General features: G+C 35.5%; 1 protein-coding gene across 2 annotated transcripts in view; it reads left to right on the forward strand.

The window, feature by feature from the left end:
• The window catches only part of Ralgapa2 (Ral GTPase activating protein catalytic subunit alpha 2), a 310,629-nt gene that overhangs the window by 101,391 nt on the left and 192,135 nt on the right, over positions 1–17,103 (forward strand). The window contains exons 15-19 of one of the 2 annotated variants that reach the window (XM_090351922.1): positions 1,734–1,971; positions 3,921–4,085; positions 8,533–8,673; positions 13,531–13,665; positions 16,231–16,328. In XM_090351922.1, coding sequence (XP_090208048.1) covers positions 1,734–1,971; positions 3,921–4,085; positions 8,533–8,673; positions 13,531–13,665; positions 16,231–16,328 — 777 coding nt within the window. The remainder of the gene's footprint in view (positions 1–1,733; positions 1,972–3,920; positions 4,086–8,532; positions 8,674–13,530; positions 13,666–16,230; positions 16,329–17,103) is intronic. The other variant, XM_090351923.1, reaches the window with a different exon arrangement.

The raw sequence follows: 17,103 nt of genomic DNA on the forward strand, positions 1-17,103 counted from the left end.
AGTGTAAAATTGAATAGACAGGACCTGTTATTTTAGTCATAGTTAGAATATCTAGTAAACTGTTAGTTGTAATCAATATAATTGTTTTATTCTGGTACTGGGGATTGATCTCAGGACCTTATATTGTCTTTCAACTTGTTTGCTCTCAGCTAGTACTCTACAACTTGGTCCATGACTCCATGGTCCAGCATTTTGCTGGTTAATTGGAGATAGAGTTATAGACATTTCTGAGTTGGCTTCAAATTGGTTTTTCATGTATCATTCTCCTGAGTAGTTATGATTATAGGCAAAAATCAATAGCATCATTTAATTTTTTTCATGTTTTTAGTTTTGAAAATTGGTTTATATATTGGTAACTTGTTTTCCTACACCTATTTTAGTGTCATTGTGATATTTTTACCCTTTTAAAAAGTGTAGTATGGGGCCGGGAGTTTGGCCTAGTGGTAGAGTGCTTGCCTAGCATGCACGAACACCCAGGTTCGATTCCTCGGTACCCCACATACATAGCAAAAAGCTGGAAGTGGTGCTGAGGCTCAAGTGGTAGAGTGCTAGCTTTGAGAAAGTCCAAGGACAGTGCTCAAACCCTGAGCTCAAGCCCAGGACTGGCAAAAAAAAAAAAAAGTGTAATAAACATGAAGGACAACTATATTATAAAAGAGTCACTTTTAAGTATTATTTTGAAGTAGCCAGAGCACCTGATTAGACTTTATAATATTGATTTCTCAGGTTTTTCTGTGCACATGTTAAAGAAAAAATTATCTTTTTCTAAGATCTGTAATTTGTCAAGGACATCTTCTTGAATGATGTGGTATCCAAGTTGTGGCTTGAAGGATTAGTGGGAGTTAGAGAGATAAAACTACAAAGGTCAAGAACAAGAGAAAACAGACTGAAGCACTGGGAGAGCCTTAGTGAAACACATTAAATTCTTTTCACTATTATGCTATGTGACCGGTGTTGGTGGATGTTTAAGCTGGGTTCTTTAGTAGGTAGGTGGTTAGACAAGAAGTAAGCAAAGAGATCCAGGCTGGTCTCAGAGTCTGCAGTATTCAGAATAATGTGACTATGGAATTAGAGATCAGAATCTAGATAGAATGTGGAAAGTTATTGGAAGGAGAAAAGCAGGCATAGTCAATTGTAGGAGAGAGTGAGTGTGGAATATTCTCTTAAGATATTTGACTTTGAAAGAGAAAGAAAAGGAAGAATCTGCTTCATGGATGAGAATGGGAAAGATTAACAAAAGATAAAAGATTCTGAGGATGGGATCTAGAGTATAAATAGAGGCACGTATATATTGGGTTGAACTAGAAGACTGTGTAGGTCTTGTAGGTTAAGTTTGAAGGCTTTCTTATTTAAGTTTACAGTGAACCTATGTGCTAACCATCCAGGAGGAAATGGTAGATTGAATGTTCTATATAAAGGAGGATATTTGAAGTGGCCATTATGGTGAGTGAAGGCAGTAGCTGAGTCAGAAAGTAGAGTAGTTGTTGTAGAGGGCTTTGTTTCCTTCCTAATTATAGCCAGGGCTAGCCTCATGCTCTAAACAATATTGGATTAATAACTGTTCCTAATAGAAACTATTTTGATGAGTTAATAATAGTTGTTCATAATTAGGAAAAACAATCATCCCAAACTACTTTTTAATTTTAAACCTTACTCTTCACATACAGCATGCAATATTTTGTTAAAAATTATCTTTTTTCCCAATTGAATTCTCTGTTGGCTGTTGGTTTTAGACGCTCATCGTGGCTTGGATCCGAGCAAACCTCTGTGTGTACATTTCTCGGGAGCTATGGGATGACTTTCTTGGTGTGCTGTCAGCCCTCACTGAATGGGAGGAACTCATCAATGAGTGGGCAAACATCATGGACTCCTTGACAGCAGTGCTTGCAAGAACCGTTTATGGAGTTGAATTGACAAATCTACCTCTGGATAAATTAAGTGAGCAAAAAGAAAAGAAACAGCGAGGCAAAGGTATCTCCACTCTTCTGAGTTTCACGATTGGAATGAGACTGATGAATGTATATTTATATATCTAACCCATTACTAGTTCATGGCATTTCATAAGGAACTGAACAAGCCACATAATGTCTTGCGTGTGTGTCTGTGCGTATGAGTGCGTGTGTCTTATGTGTGTGTGAGTGTGTGATTAATGGGACTTAAGTCTGTTATGTCTTCATCATAGCCTGAAGATAGCTTAGTAAAGCCCCAGTTAATAAAAACAAATGCCTAAGAAGTCAAAACAAAGAAGCTTAAGTACCTGATATTCCAGTGGAACAGTTTAATTCCAGTTTAGATTTAGATGGTGCAATGTAATGATGTTCTAACTTATTTTTAGCAACAGATCCTTTGTTTTCCTTTCCAGTTGAAGCTGAACATAACTCCTTTTGCAAAAATATAAATTAGGCTAGAAATTTGGCATTAAAATTAAAATACGACAGAGAGCCAGGAGCTTGGAGCCTTGCTTTCTTATCCTTTTTCACAGCTTTGACAGCCTCTCTCTAAACCAGGACCTGAGAGCGTGAAGGTACTTTCAACCATAGCCTCTGTCAGACATAGTGATTCTCAATCCAGAGACTTTAACCAGGCTAAGGAGACTTTCTAGGGTAGAATATGGAAGAGTTAAAATGGGAGATGTTTTACTTCCTCAAACTATGTTCACTGCCTCCAACTTCAACACACACACACACACCCAACCACACAATATTTTCTTTCTACCCGTTGTACAGACTGATCTATGAAGAGATAGATGAGTATTAGGAAAGCAAACACTGTTTTCAGAATGGTACAGAACAAATTATTTTTTCCTTTCCATAATTTTTTTATTAAAGAATTTATTAACATTTATTTTTACATCAAATTTCAAATGACATGTTTAACAAACAAGTGTTCAAGAAGAGAATCTCTATATACAATCACTGGCACTTAGTTTTTAAAACATAATCAAAAAATAATCAAAATTAAACTAAGGGTTTATATATCATAGATACATATTAATTTATGTAATAAAACATTATGTCTATAGAGTCATAGGTTTTTTGTCTATGTAATAGTGTTTATATTTCCAATACCATGTCCATAGCATTGGATATGCAAATATTGAGTCCTTGCTCTTATACTGTTTGGATCTAATAGCCACATATTAAGGATACCATGCGCCTTTTGAGAACAAATTATTTTTAAAATTAGCATGACCAATAGTTTTATATCACTTTAATCTTTAAAAGGTATGTAAATATTCACTATAGAAATACCTGCCTCCTAAACACTAAACTGCTGAAAGCAGAAAACAGACAGAGGAACCCAGAAACAAGCCCCAGGTTAGTGCCCCTGGCACATCATTCCTATGCAGATAGCCACCCATTTTCCCCCTCATTTGTTTCTTTGGGGTACTTAAACTTTCATTGAAATAATTGACCAAAGAAAAGAAAGGGAGAAGTTGAGTCTCAGGTTGCAATCATGTATTATTTTGTAAATTTTCCAAAATAGAATTTTGTGTTATTTTTAGCTTTTGTTCTCTCACTTGCTTGACCAAATCTATAGTAGAGTTTATATCCTTGAATTTTTTTGCGCATTAGTGTGTGCGATGGAGACCTCAGGATGTAGTGTTGTTCTAACATTTGGATCTCTTGAGTTTTGGGTTTATAAGTAGTGGCTTTTGAGTGTCTTGGGAAGTTATGTAGGCTTATTAATGTCTTTTTGTGTTGAAATGAATACTATGAAGATTTAATTTTTATGAAACTGTTGGAAATTTTTGAAAATACAGAAAATTTTAGGTTCATCACTGGTACCTAATTTGCAAGAAGGGAATCTGCTTTTACTTATCATGGTATATATGCCATTTGCTGAGCAGCACGAGATGAAAAGCAAATATCAGTTAATTGGGCCTTTAGACTTTTTTTTCTCACCTTACCCTTTATCAGGTTGTGTTCTAGATTCTCAGAAAGGGACCACTGTGGGGAGATCCTTTTCTCTCAGCTGGCGGAGCCACCCAGATGTGACTGAGCCAATGCGATTTAGGAGTGCTACCACATCTGGAGCCCCAGGAGTTGAGAAGGCAAGAAATATTGTTCGTCAAAAAGCATCCGGTAAACATGTATTTAAATATTTCTCAAAAAGCGAATTATTATCTAACATGAGTTCATAGGGCTAAATTGTTTGACATTCTTAGTATTTAAGTATTAGATCTTTTGAGTGAAATATTACTTTATGTTTTTAAGTTTCTCTTCTGTTTATTTTTCAAATCATAGTTTTTTTATATTTATTTCTAATTCTTCTACTTATTTCTACATCTTCCATTGTTAAGATGTTAGCATCTTAAGCTAACATCTTAGGAAAAAGAGAGGCTTTGTTTAAACTTTGAAGAAAGCAGATTCTGAGAAGTGCACTTAGTTGCATTACTGTTGTTGCTAAACAGTGTTCATCTTAAAGAGTATGTGGTAACCAGTTGTGACAATGAAAAACAGGATGACCTGCTTTGTTTTTAAGAATACATAAAGACATTTCTTTCCTTTTTTTTCCTTTGAAAGGTTTACATATATGTCAAAATTATCTTCATAATATAGTTGAATGAACAGGATTACTCTCAATTAGACTTCTTTGCTATATTTTACTCCTAAAATAACAAATAGAAATATTCTTAATAATGCATTTATATTGTATTTAATAAGAACAAAGTTCTTTGTTTAACTTCCATGACCTATGTTTAAAACAACTATATATCACTTTCCTGTAGTTTTTTCTCATCATGTGACTATAGCTGATAATCAGCTTGCTGTCTTCAGAAAATCATGTTATCTTTTGATCCTAAGACAAAGATTTATTCCAGCTTAACATTTGCAGTGCTTATTAAAAGCCTAATAGATATGGTTTAGAATCCTGTTTTCTCTGTGGCATTTGCTGGTGAATTATCAGGGCATTTATCTTCTATTTCATTTCTTGTTTTTCTTTGTTTTCTCTGAGAAGATAGACACTATTTCTGACAAGTAGCTTTTGACTTCCAGTTCTAATTCTAAAAGATCCTTCCTTCCACCACTGGATCTTTCAAAGAAAGCAAAAGTTTGTGACAAAGATGGCATCCTGACTGAGCTTTCCAGACTTCTTGCTGTCCTTATTATTCTCAAGTCCAAATTAAAACAAATTTCATGATTCAAAACACTTTAAAATTTATTCAGACATGTTAATAAGAGTATATTATGTGCAGAATATGTGTTTCATGCCCAAAACTTAGCCTTATAAGAGGTGGCATCTTAATATTCAACAAGTATTTTAAGGCAACAGTATAATAGAGGAACAGCATATTTAGAAAATATTTTGAGTAATTATGGCACTGAGATTATGTCTATGAGTATTCTCAGCAGTCTGAGATGGTACAACATTGGAAAAATAAGAGCTTTTACAAGTCCTGTAAAGGTTTTTATAGAATATATATTTAAAAATCATGAGGTTGGCCTTTGTAGGATGAGTTAGATTTTTTTTAATTGAAACTATTACCTCTGACTGATAATGAATATAATTGGGCAAATCTATAATTTTGTGTTATGTATACATATATGTGTGGATATATGTAGATATACATGTGCTTCCTATTGTATTTTGTTATTATAACATATGTCTTTAATACTTATATAGTAAATTGTTTTTGGAATTTTAATATGTTATTTTTTGAAATTAATCAACATGGACTACACATTAGTAATTTTGTTATGTTTTTGTCAGTACTAGAGTTTGAATTCAGGGCCTGTGCTTGCTATGGAAGTCCTCTCTCTTTTCCCACATCTAACAGCCTTTCTTTAGTTGTTGTTGAGATAGGTATAGAACTTCTTTCCCAGGGCTGTCCTTGAAGCACAGTCTTCATACCTCCTGCTTCCATAGCTGGGATTACTGACTTGTTATACCAGAGGTCCAACTTGTTGGTTGAGATGAAAGTCTCACTAGTTTTTTGCCTGGCTAGCCTGAAACTATGGTCCTCCTTATCTTTATTTCCTAAATATCTAGGATTACCAGTACCACCATACCCCAACATCAGTTTTTTATTCTTTTTTTAAACTATTAAGGAGTATTACAAAGGGGTTACAATTTCATAAATCAAGTTATGAATACAATGCTTCTTTATCAGTGTTTTCCCTTTTTTCATCCTCCCTCATTTTCCCCTTTTCATCCCTACCCTCAAGTTACATGTTTTGTTTTTTTTTTTTCCCCTGTTGATTTGTTTTTGTTTGTTTCTGCTCTTAAGGCTTGAATTGAGGGCCTGGGCCCTGTCCCTGAGCTTCTTTTGCTCTACCACTCAAATCACAGCTTGACTTCTGGCTCTTGGACTATAGTTTTGTCTCACATACTTTTGTGCTCAGGCTGGCTGAAAAAATCCCAATCCTTAGATCTCAGCCTCCTGAGAAGCTAGGATTAAAAGCATGTGTTGCTCGCCTCTGGCTTAAATAGTTCATTTTTATGTAGTATAATAACTTTCTTTTTTATTTCAAAAGCGTTTAGAATAGTTTGATGGTAGAGTTTTATTTATATAGAGCCTACTTTTTAGAAAATAAGAGAACAGTGGCTTCCAGAGCTAGTTTTTACTAGCAATGATCATTAAGGCAGCAATGATTATAATGGAAAATCCAATGGAAGGTAACTTTATTTTTTTAATCATAGTAAAATAATGTTTAAGATTATTATATAATGATTTGGCCACCAATTTCAGTTAGGGAGGGAAAATACTACTAATGATGGGGCTTGAGCTCTGGGCCTGGGCGTTGTCCCTAAGTTCTTCAGCTCAAGGCTACCACCCTACCCCTTGAGCCACAGCGCCACCTCCGGTTTTCTAATGGTTAATTGGAGATAAGAGTTTCATGTTCTTTTTTTTGGGGGGGGGGGTATCTCACGTTTTATAGTGCCCAGGCTGGCTTTAACCCTCAATCTTCAGATCTCAGCCTCCTAAGTAGCTAGAATTACAGGGGTGAGCCACCATGACTGGCTGTGAATATTCTTAAAAGACATAGAATGAAGAGTTTTAAATAGGAAACAAATTTTGTCCCTAAGTATAAATTATGGTAAGAGTTCATTTTTCTAACCAATGAGAACAATAAAAAGTATTAAATTTCCATATAAGACAGCCAGTTGTTAATATTATTATCTTATTATTTCTAAACTATCTGGTGGGCCAGGTGCATGCCTTTAATCCCAGGTATATGAGAGGCAAAGATGGGATTGTCGTTGTTTGAGGCTACCCCAGTTAGACCACATTTCAAAAAAAAAAAAAAAAGAAGAAGCTGAGTATAGTGGTGTATACTTTTCATCCCAGTTAGAGTAGGAAGTAGAGATAGTAGGATCAGGGTCTGAGGCCAACCCCAGGCAGAAATGAGATGCTATCTGAAAAATAAAATTAAGGTAGAAAAGTCTAAGGATATGGATCAAGTAGTAGGGCACTTGGCTCTGAGTGGGCACTTGGCTCTGAGTGAATTCAATTCTCAGTACCAAAAAAAAAGCCAATCTGCTGATCAGTTTTGGAAAAAGGAATAATTATTTGAGTTACAAAGGAATGGCTTTTAAACAACACTAAAATGACATCTCCAACATCCTGGGCGATACTTTTAGCAGCTGAGTCAGTTTGATATTTACATGAAAGTTGCCCTTTTTTTTAATCTCACGTACATTGATCTGGGAATTCTAATGCAAGAACTGTAAAAAACTTGTGTTCCTTTTTTATAAATGTGCTACTGCCATTTTTGGTTTTGTTTAACTTATGTCAAATAAAGGTATGTGAATAATAAAACAACCAAAATATTGAGTTTAAGGGTAAACTCAATTTTATTGGTTGTGATTTTTATGTACAGAAAACATGAACTCTTCCTGTGTCTTTCCATTTTTCTGAATATTTATTTGTTCAGCAGTGACTAGAAAACTTAAGTGGATCATAATGTTGATACTAAAAAGTAGGGGATGGATTACATAAGCCTGAACTATGATATAAAAAGATAGTTTTCATACATATTTTGCCTTTTTTTCAAACGCCATTTTTTTACTGTTTATCTTGACTTTCAAATGTTCTTGATCTTTTAGGATATTTGATTTACTAAGTAATTTGCTTTTGAATACAGTCAGCTCTCAGTAAACCACTTTTTAAATTATTTTTTATGGAACAATTTTTATGTTGGGCCAGATTGTTGCTCTCTTAACTATAGTATTTTTGTTGTGTATCCTTTAGGAAAGGGGAAAAAAACCCTACTTACAATGTCTGTCTGAATAAACAACTTTAATATGGACCTGATATACAGCAGAAAAGGGAAGACTAAATCTATGAAGCATTCCATTTAAAATTGATTTTTTATTGCCCATTCTTCTAAGCCATCACAGAGACTGACTGAAAGTTGGCTGTATTTAGAGACTGTGATTAAATACTGTCATTTATTCTGACTTCCTTTAAAGTTTAAAATTACCTCCTTTATATTCTTAAAGAGAGCTCAGAAAAATAACAGTAATAAGATAGTAAAAGGTCTTGATGTGCTTCTTATGTAATTATTACTTTATCTCTCCCGGAAGCTAAGCGAAGCCAGTCTATCAGCAACTGTGTCCACCTTTCTGAGGCTTTGCCTGCTACTAAAAGCGTCCCGCTCCTCCTTCACACCGTGAGCGCTCTCTTACCTGGTCTCTCTTACTCCTCTTGCTCTCACAGATTGTCAGGTACTGTAATGCATCTCTATGTCTGTAAATGTTCACAGGTTTCTGCTGCTGGCCTTCGGGACCTTAATTCCTTTGTTAATGTCCCCACATGAGATATATATATATATATATATATATATATATATATATATATTCTGCCTGACACTGTTGTACTTGTGCTAAGTTTTAAAGAATAGAGATAATTATTTTCATAGGTGATATTCTGTAGCATTTAGGTAGTAAATAACTTCCATGCCTTGCTGGCTATAGAATTTATGCTGATAATTGAGATTTTTATGGGGAAAAATGGCAAGGCTAAAAAGGGTTAATTTTTAAAAAAAGTTTTATTCCTAGACTTCAGCCAATTGAAAGTATATTTATGCATAATTTTTTATTTAAGACATTGAAGCCCCTGGCACAGTAGGATGAATACAGTTAATGATGTATCCTAAAATACTTAGAAGAAAGCATTTTGAATGCATTCACCATAAAGATATAAAGTTTAAAAATGACACTTATGTCAATTATCTTGATCTGATCATTAACTGATATGTTAAAAAATAATGTTAAAAAATAAAAACATCCCATTTTACATCATAAATATGAATGCTTACAGTGTATCAGATTTAGAAAATAGGTATTACTGGGCTAGGAGGGTGGCCTAGTGGTAGAGTGCTTGCCTAGCATGTTTGAAGTCCTGGGTTTGATTCCTCAGTACCACATACATAGAAAAAGCTAGAAGTGGCACTGTGGCTCAAATGGTAGAGCACTAGCCTTGAGTAAGAAAGAGAGGCTCAGGGACAGTACCCAGTCTCTAGTTCAAGCCCCAGGACTGTTAAAAAAAAAAAAAAAAAGGTACTACAATACCAATATCAAAAGTGACTAAAAGTGATTTAGACTTAAGCTTAGTTATCTCAATAAAATAATTTACTTTTCTACAATGAATAATTATGTCTATGTCCAGTAGTCTACAATGATTCTAGGATGAATAGACTTCTTATTGAACATGGAAATATCTCCATGCTGTCTTTATTTTCAATAATTTGTAGTCTAGATTGCCATTGGGGCTTGAACTCAGATTCTAGGCATTGAATCTTAGCTTTTATGCTAAAGGTTAGTGTTCTTAGCTTTTATGCTAAAGGTTAGTGTCCTATCACAAGAGCTATACCTCTACTTCTAGTGTGTGTATATGTGTGTGTGTGTGTGTGTGTGTGTGTGTGTGTGTGTGTGTGTGTGTGTGTGTGTAATTGGAAATGACTCTCAGACTTTCTTGCCTGGGCTGGCTTCTAATTGTGATCCTAAAATCTCAGTCTCCTGAGTAGCTAGGTTTAAAGGCATTAGCCACCAGCACCTAGCTTTGATTGTTATTTTAAAAAATATATATGTGGGGCCGGGAGTTTGGCCTAGTGGTAGAGTGCTTGCCTAGCATGCACGAAGACCCAGGTTCGATTCCTCAGTACCACATACGTAGCAAAAAGCCAGAAGTGGTGCTGTGGCTCAAGTGGTAGAGCCCTAGTCTTGAGAAAATCCAGGGACAGTGCTCAAGCCCTGAGTCCAAGCCCAGGACTGGAAAAAAAAAATATTGGAAAGAACCTACTTGTATCTAGTTATTACACTAAATTATATCACATCATATGACAAGAGTAAATGAATGCCTCAGTTCTCTGATGGGCATGTGAAATACTATACTGTTTAATTTACAGAATATGAGGAAAAAGGTTCATTTTAATAAGGCACTACTATTTCTTAGAAAGCTTCTTATCTCCAGTTAGTAAGGGGCAAAAAAGTAAAATTGGTATTTGGTGAAATGGTCTCTATCAGTTTAATAACTCATGCATATTAACTGTTTGAGTATTTGATTTTCTGAAAATGCTACTGTTTAGAGGTGACTACTAATGTCTTTAAAATAATTTTGCTCCCTACTCGACTGGTACACAAAAGTAATTATTTTCATGGTGATAAATTTTACAATGTCTTATTTCTATATTGTTTCATTAAAACATTTTACTGTTTTTTGGGGAGGTATGAAATATGTTCTCACACACAAAAACATCTTCCTATTACTAATTTTACTTCAGGGTTCCATTTTATTTTGCTCAGATTCTTAGTTCTTGTATGTTTGTATGCGTTTCTCATAGTAGTTGAAGACTCAAAGCAGATATTTGTTTCTTTTAACCTTGGGGACAATTTGATAATGTCTGGAGATGTTTTGCATTGTAAGTTATATAGTGAGATGTTTCCACTGTCCTTTAGTAGATAAAGCCAGGGATGCTGCCATGCATCTTCACAACAAAGAATTATCCGGCCCTAAATATCAGTAGTATTAGGGTAGAATTTAGAGAGAGTAAATGAATTTATGAATCAGAGCCAGAATTCAACTCTTTGAAGTGAAAACAAGTCTTGTGGCATCCAAAACATAGGATGCTTTAGACCTGAAATTTATCATGCAATTTTTTATAACTTAGATTGTTATCCTGTATCCTATTAATATGTTCATATCAGTGCTGAACCAATTTTCATTTGTTTTGAAAGAGCAACCAGTACAGCTGATACCACACACAGAACAGGAACTTAAGCAAATTGTTTTCTTAACAAATAATGTGCCAGCAGAGGGAGCCCAAGAACTGTTCAAAAAGAGAAAGGTGTCAAGAAAATGTTTTGTCCGTTTTTACAGAACCTGTATTGAGTACATATTTGATGCAAAGTCCAAAAAGAAAAAAAGGATCAAGAAATTTACACTTATCACATTGGACTTTAAGTGTGGCATAAGAAAAACTGAAAGTTTCTTATGTATGTATGCTTATATATAGCAGGTGGAAATTCCTCATACACACTTGCCCCCATGCTTCTCTTGACAATCAACTAATTGTAATAGTAGCTCATACCTCACAACACAACACACTCAGCCCTGTGGCTCTCTCCTTCTATTCCAATAAACAGTGCTGCCATCACCAGCACTTTGGGTTATTTCTGCTGGCTTGGACTTTTTCCAGCTAAGAAGTCCCTCCTGACAGTTTTATAAAAACAAAACCTTAAAAGCTGTATTAGGCTTGCTTGTTGGGAAGACGGACCAGCTGGTGGTGGCAGACTCTTCCTCCGTCTGCTGTGCCGAGGACCAGTGGGGACACTCTTAATTTGGAAGCAATGGTGCTGTGGCTGTATTGCATCCCACCAGATGGTGGTGATTTTTATCTATAAAAAAAAGCCAGTGTTGGCTTAGCTCATATTTGCTTCTACTCATAGCCAAGAAACCAACATCTACCACTTTTTGGCAGTAGATTTAAGAGAGTAAAAACCACTCTTCCCACTATTCATGAAAATGGGCACTACCCAACTTTTTTTTTCCTAGTAAGCTAGAAAGCTCTTGGGCTCCCTCTACTGATATTGGATTCACAAGTAGGCTTCTTAACAAATAGTTTCCCAGCAGGTTTCAGCATCTTTCTAATTAAAATAAACAATGAAAAAAGACAACCTGAAGGGCTTGCCCCATGATGTTAGCTGGCTTGGGTTGCCTAACACTAAAGACACTAGGAGATATGGAAAGGGTGTAGTTCTGCTTTGGGACGTATAGGTGGATAAAAATGATGCACAAATGCTTTGTGTTGTCTCTGGAAAATGAACAGTTCTTGGCTATGCATGAGAAGCAGTAAGCAAAACCAGTCAGGCAAAGGTCAGATATTAATGAATCTGTGTCTTCTTGGCATCCTGACCTATCCATTAACATTCAAATTTAAACTATAGTCTAAAACTTTGAGTTTTAAAAATATTTGAATTCATACTGGGCTGCTGTGGCTCATTTCTATATTCCTACTATAAGGCTGAGATCTGAGGATCGCAAGGTTGAACTAGGCTGGACGGGAAAATGTGAGATTTTTCTCTCCAAAAAAAAAAAGCTGGAAGTGAAGCTGTGGCTCAACTAATAGTTCTGGCCTTGGGTTAAAAAGCCCAGTGACAGTGACCAGGCCCTGAGTTCAAGGCCTAAATCTCTCTCCTTTCTCTCTCCTTTCTCTCTGTGTATATGATACCAAGGAATCCAACCCAGGGCTTCATGCATGCTAGTCAAGTACTCTACTACCAGTCCACGCTCATGGTCCTGTCTCAGAGTTTGAAGTGGGATGACACATTCAGATGCCTAGGCATAAATACAAGACCCTATCTCAAACAAACAACTACAACCCAAACCCAGCCATGACTCAAAAATAAGAAAACGTAAATTATGTTTTAGAAGTGAACTATATTCTCTAGAGAATATAGCAGAAATTATCCAGTGGTCAGTATTCATCCATAGTTTTCTATTATATATGTATTGATGCTCTACAAGTATCAGCGGATCATTTTTGTACTTAATAGAGGTTAGTTCAGCTTGTACTTGGTGATAAAAGCCACTAAAATGAAAACACTCTTACTCTGTGCAATTGTGAATCTGTTAACAGGGATAATACAGTTGAAATTCCTGTTTTCTTTCACTTTCCTTATGTGTGGTGTGTGTGTGTGTGCGCGCGCGCAGCTCGCATGTGTGCATGAGCACACGTGTGTATGAAATTCTGTACTCATCAAATGGCATTTATCCTTCTGTGCATCTTCAGGAATTAGAATGCTGAATCTTTCTTTAGAGCTCTATGTCATTTCTGTGGCTTTCTTTGCTCTGCCCACTTCACTAGATTGAAAAACAAGATGCTGAGTAGAACTAATGAAGAAAATACATTCTTAGAAAGGAGTATTAGTGTTAACAATCATAGGAAACTTTATGTGAATATAGATTATCTTATTGCAAACATTTTGTGCAAAACTTATCTAATACTTATCAGTTTTAACTAGTGAAAATTTGTTTAAATGTCGTGATGCCTAACCCTGAATGTTTTGTGTTAATGCTCACAGAAGTGGATGAATGTCAACCAACAGAAAATGTACCTGCATTTGAATCTGGTCATCTTGTGGTGGGTCAGCATCAGGTCCTTCGGAGCAGCAGCACATCTGACATTACTGAGGCACTGTGCTCAGATTCTTCTCAGGGTATACAATGTTTTCAGCTATTAATTCAGAAACATAGATTCTTATCTGGGAGCAGGGTGAAGTACAAATACATTTCTACATTTATTCTAAAAATGTTTATTTTAAGCAAATTTAGTTTTTAATGTTATTGGATGAATCTAATTTCTGGCAATAAAATATTTTCATTACTATGGTGGCTATGTTTTATAGATATGGATGCTCACTCTTAAATTTGGGATGGTTGAGGACTCAGAAGAGATTTTAGAATGACCAGAGCAGTTAGGAGCAGTGTTGAAGGCAGAAAAGGCAGCAAATGAAGTGAGAGGGAGGGAGAAGGGTAGGTGTGAGAAAAGGCCTGTCATTGGCCTGAAAATGAGAGTTTAAAGCTAATTAAACTTGTGATAAGTCTATTTGCACCTTGTAAACTTAACTAATATTGAAGATAGTAACTTTTTGTTGGTTTGAGGCAAAGTTTCACTATGTAGCCCAGGCAGGCCTTAAACCTACAACTCTCCTACCTTACCCTCTAGAGTGCTAGGATTGCAAGCTTGTGATACCATGTCTGAATAAAAGTAAAAACTTCCAATAACATTTAAATATTTGGTTTCTGTTGCAAGAAACAAGATGTATCAGAAACAAGATGTAAAAACCAAAGACAGATGTTTCAACATGTAGAGTGCTGAACAATGTATTATACAATGCAAAGGCTCATTTAAAGTATGTCTACAATTAGCCAGGCGCTTTTAGCTCATGCCTACAGGAGGCTGAGATCTGAAGATCACAGTTCAGAGACAGCCTAGGCAGGAAAATATGTGAGACTCTTATCTCCAGTTAACCACTGGAAAACCAGAAGTGGATCTATGGCACAAAGTTGTAGAGCACTATTCTTGAGCACAGAAGCTCAAGGACAGTGCCCAGGCCCCCAGATAGAACCTCATGACTAATAACAAAAAGTGTCTCTGGTACTAAGAAATTTACTGTATTGAGTTAAGAAAGAAATGTACCTTATTTAGCCAGTACCTTTTCATATCAGAGTCATGCTAGTTTCAGATGAATAGGAGTTTTCTCTCTTAGAAAGCCTCTTGAAATAAGAAAATACAATAAAGATATTTTCTGAAATGTTTTTATTCTCTGAAGGTTTTTGTATAGGATTAAGAGGTTTGTGAGTATATATCAGAGATAGAACACTTATTTAATATGCATGAGGTCATGAGTTTGAGTTCCAGCACTACAGGGGAGAAATTGATATTTGATTGGTTTATTGATTGATTACAGTATTTAGTAGAATTTGCCAGTATTTTTAAAAAATATTTTCCTGGAGTTTTCTTATAGGGAGGTTTTGTGAATATTGATATTTTAACACAATTTCACTTAACAAAGAATGAGCTTAAGAGATCTATTATATAATATGGTGGCTTGAAAATTCTTGAAAATCCCTAATAGAGTAGTTCGGAAATACTCTCATTACAAAAATAAATGGTGAATATATACAGTGTGCATATATTAATTAGCTTGATTTAGCCATCCCATAATGTATGTATGTCTCCATGTTAAATATAATAAAGAATTTTGTCAGTTAAAAATATTAAACATTAAAAAATTAAATTATAGGATTGTTAAGATTTTCCTTGTTTTTTTTTGTTGTTTTTTTTTTTTTGCCAGTCCTGGGCTTAAGCTCAGGGCCTGAGGACTGTCGTTGGATTTTTCTCAAGGCTAGCCTCTACCACTTGAGCCTCAGCACCACTTCTGGCTTTTTCTAAGTATGTGGTACCAAGGAATCAAACCCGGGTCTTCGTGCATGCTAGGCAAGCACTCTACCACTAGGCCAAACTGCTGGCCCAGATTTTCCTTGTTTTGAGTTTTGAAAATTAGACTTTTTTTCTAGAAATTAGTTCATGTGTTAGATTTTTTTTTCAACTTTAATGGCTCTTATGATTGATCTTTTTATTTTTTTTTTATTTTTTTTTTGCCAGTCCTGGGCTTGAGCTCAGGGCCTGAACACTGTCCTTGGACTTTCTCAAGGCTAGAGCTCTACCACTTGAGGCTCAGTACCACTTCCGGCTTTTTTTCTATGTATGTGGTACCGAGGAATCGAACCCGGGTCTTTATGCATGCTAGGCAAGCACTTTAACCACTAGGCCAAACTCGCGGCCCCTCTTATGATCTTTTTAATACTTACAGGCTTTGTAGTAATATTCCTTTGTCAAACGTTGAAACTACATAGCTCTCTATTTGAGAGCTTTTATTTTCAAGTAAGATGGAGATACCCTACAGCCAACCCAGACAGCTCTTACCTTCCCAAAGGCCTCTATGGAGTGTCTTGTCTCATGTTCCTGTGTTCACAAAAGGTGCTGTTGGCCATAGTAAACAGCATGCAGCATGCACTATTCCTGCTTTGTGGGCCAGAATCCAGGTTGATAAGTGAATTGAACCCTGAGGCTTCCAGTTTGCCAGACCTGTAACTCTTACTTTATATATTTTAGGACATCTGAATTTAACTGTTAACTTTAAATTAAAAAAAAAACATTTTCTACTTTGTCTTCTGAAACATTTCTGTCATTGTTTCTCCCTCCCCCCCATCTGTAGGTCAAAAAGTAGAAAATGCACAGAATTTCAGTTCTTCAGAACCCAAGTCTACTCAAGAGAATAAAGGACATATGAGAAGAGAACATGAAGGAGTAACAGTAAGATTTTAAAGACATATCACGTTGACACAAAAAATAAGCATATAAATTATTGCCCAATATATTAATTTATTGGTGATAGTAATACTTAACATTTTTCTCAAATGGGGAAAAAAAATCAAACTAAATGGGTGGATTAGAAGTCTGAATGATCTTAAAGTCATTTAAAGACTTGGTTATTTTCCATGTAAAGTTATAGTCATGCTACCAAAATAACAAAAAAAATGAGAATGAAATGGAATTTACTGTTTTCTCTGATTATGGATATAGATAGCTAGCTAGCTAGCTAGCTAGATAGATAGATAGATAGATATGTATGGGTTTTTTGGCCAGTCCTGGGCTTAGACTCAGGGCCTGAACACTGTCCTTGGTTTTTTTCTCAAGGCTAGAGCTCTATCACTTGAGCCACAGCACCACTTCTTGATTATTTTCTATGTATGTGGTACCAAGGAACCGAACATGGGTCTTCGTACATGCTAGGCAAGCACTGTAGCATAAAGCCAAACTCCCAGCCCCATGCACTGTATATTTTTAAGTAGCTATACTTGCCTATGAAACCAACAGTCTATATTCCTCATTCCTGACATTTTATGTAGTAGTTTCCACCTAAGTTAAGTTCCTAGATAAGTGAATATTCACAAACATCTGCTATAGTTTCTTTTGTTTTAAGGAAAAGGCATTTATTTAAAAATCAAAAAAACACAAAATGTCAAGAAGAAAATTAAACCATAACTCATAATTCATTCAAGAGATGTCATTGTCTATTCATTTTTAA

The sequence above is a fragment of the Megascapheus bottae genome, chromosome 18, assembly GCF_031878675.1.
Source record: "Megascapheus bottae isolate mThoBot1 chromosome 18, mThoBot2.hap1, whole genome shotgun sequence".
Lineage (NCBI taxonomy): Eukaryota > Metazoa > Chordata > Mammalia > Rodentia > Geomyidae > Megascapheus > Megascapheus bottae.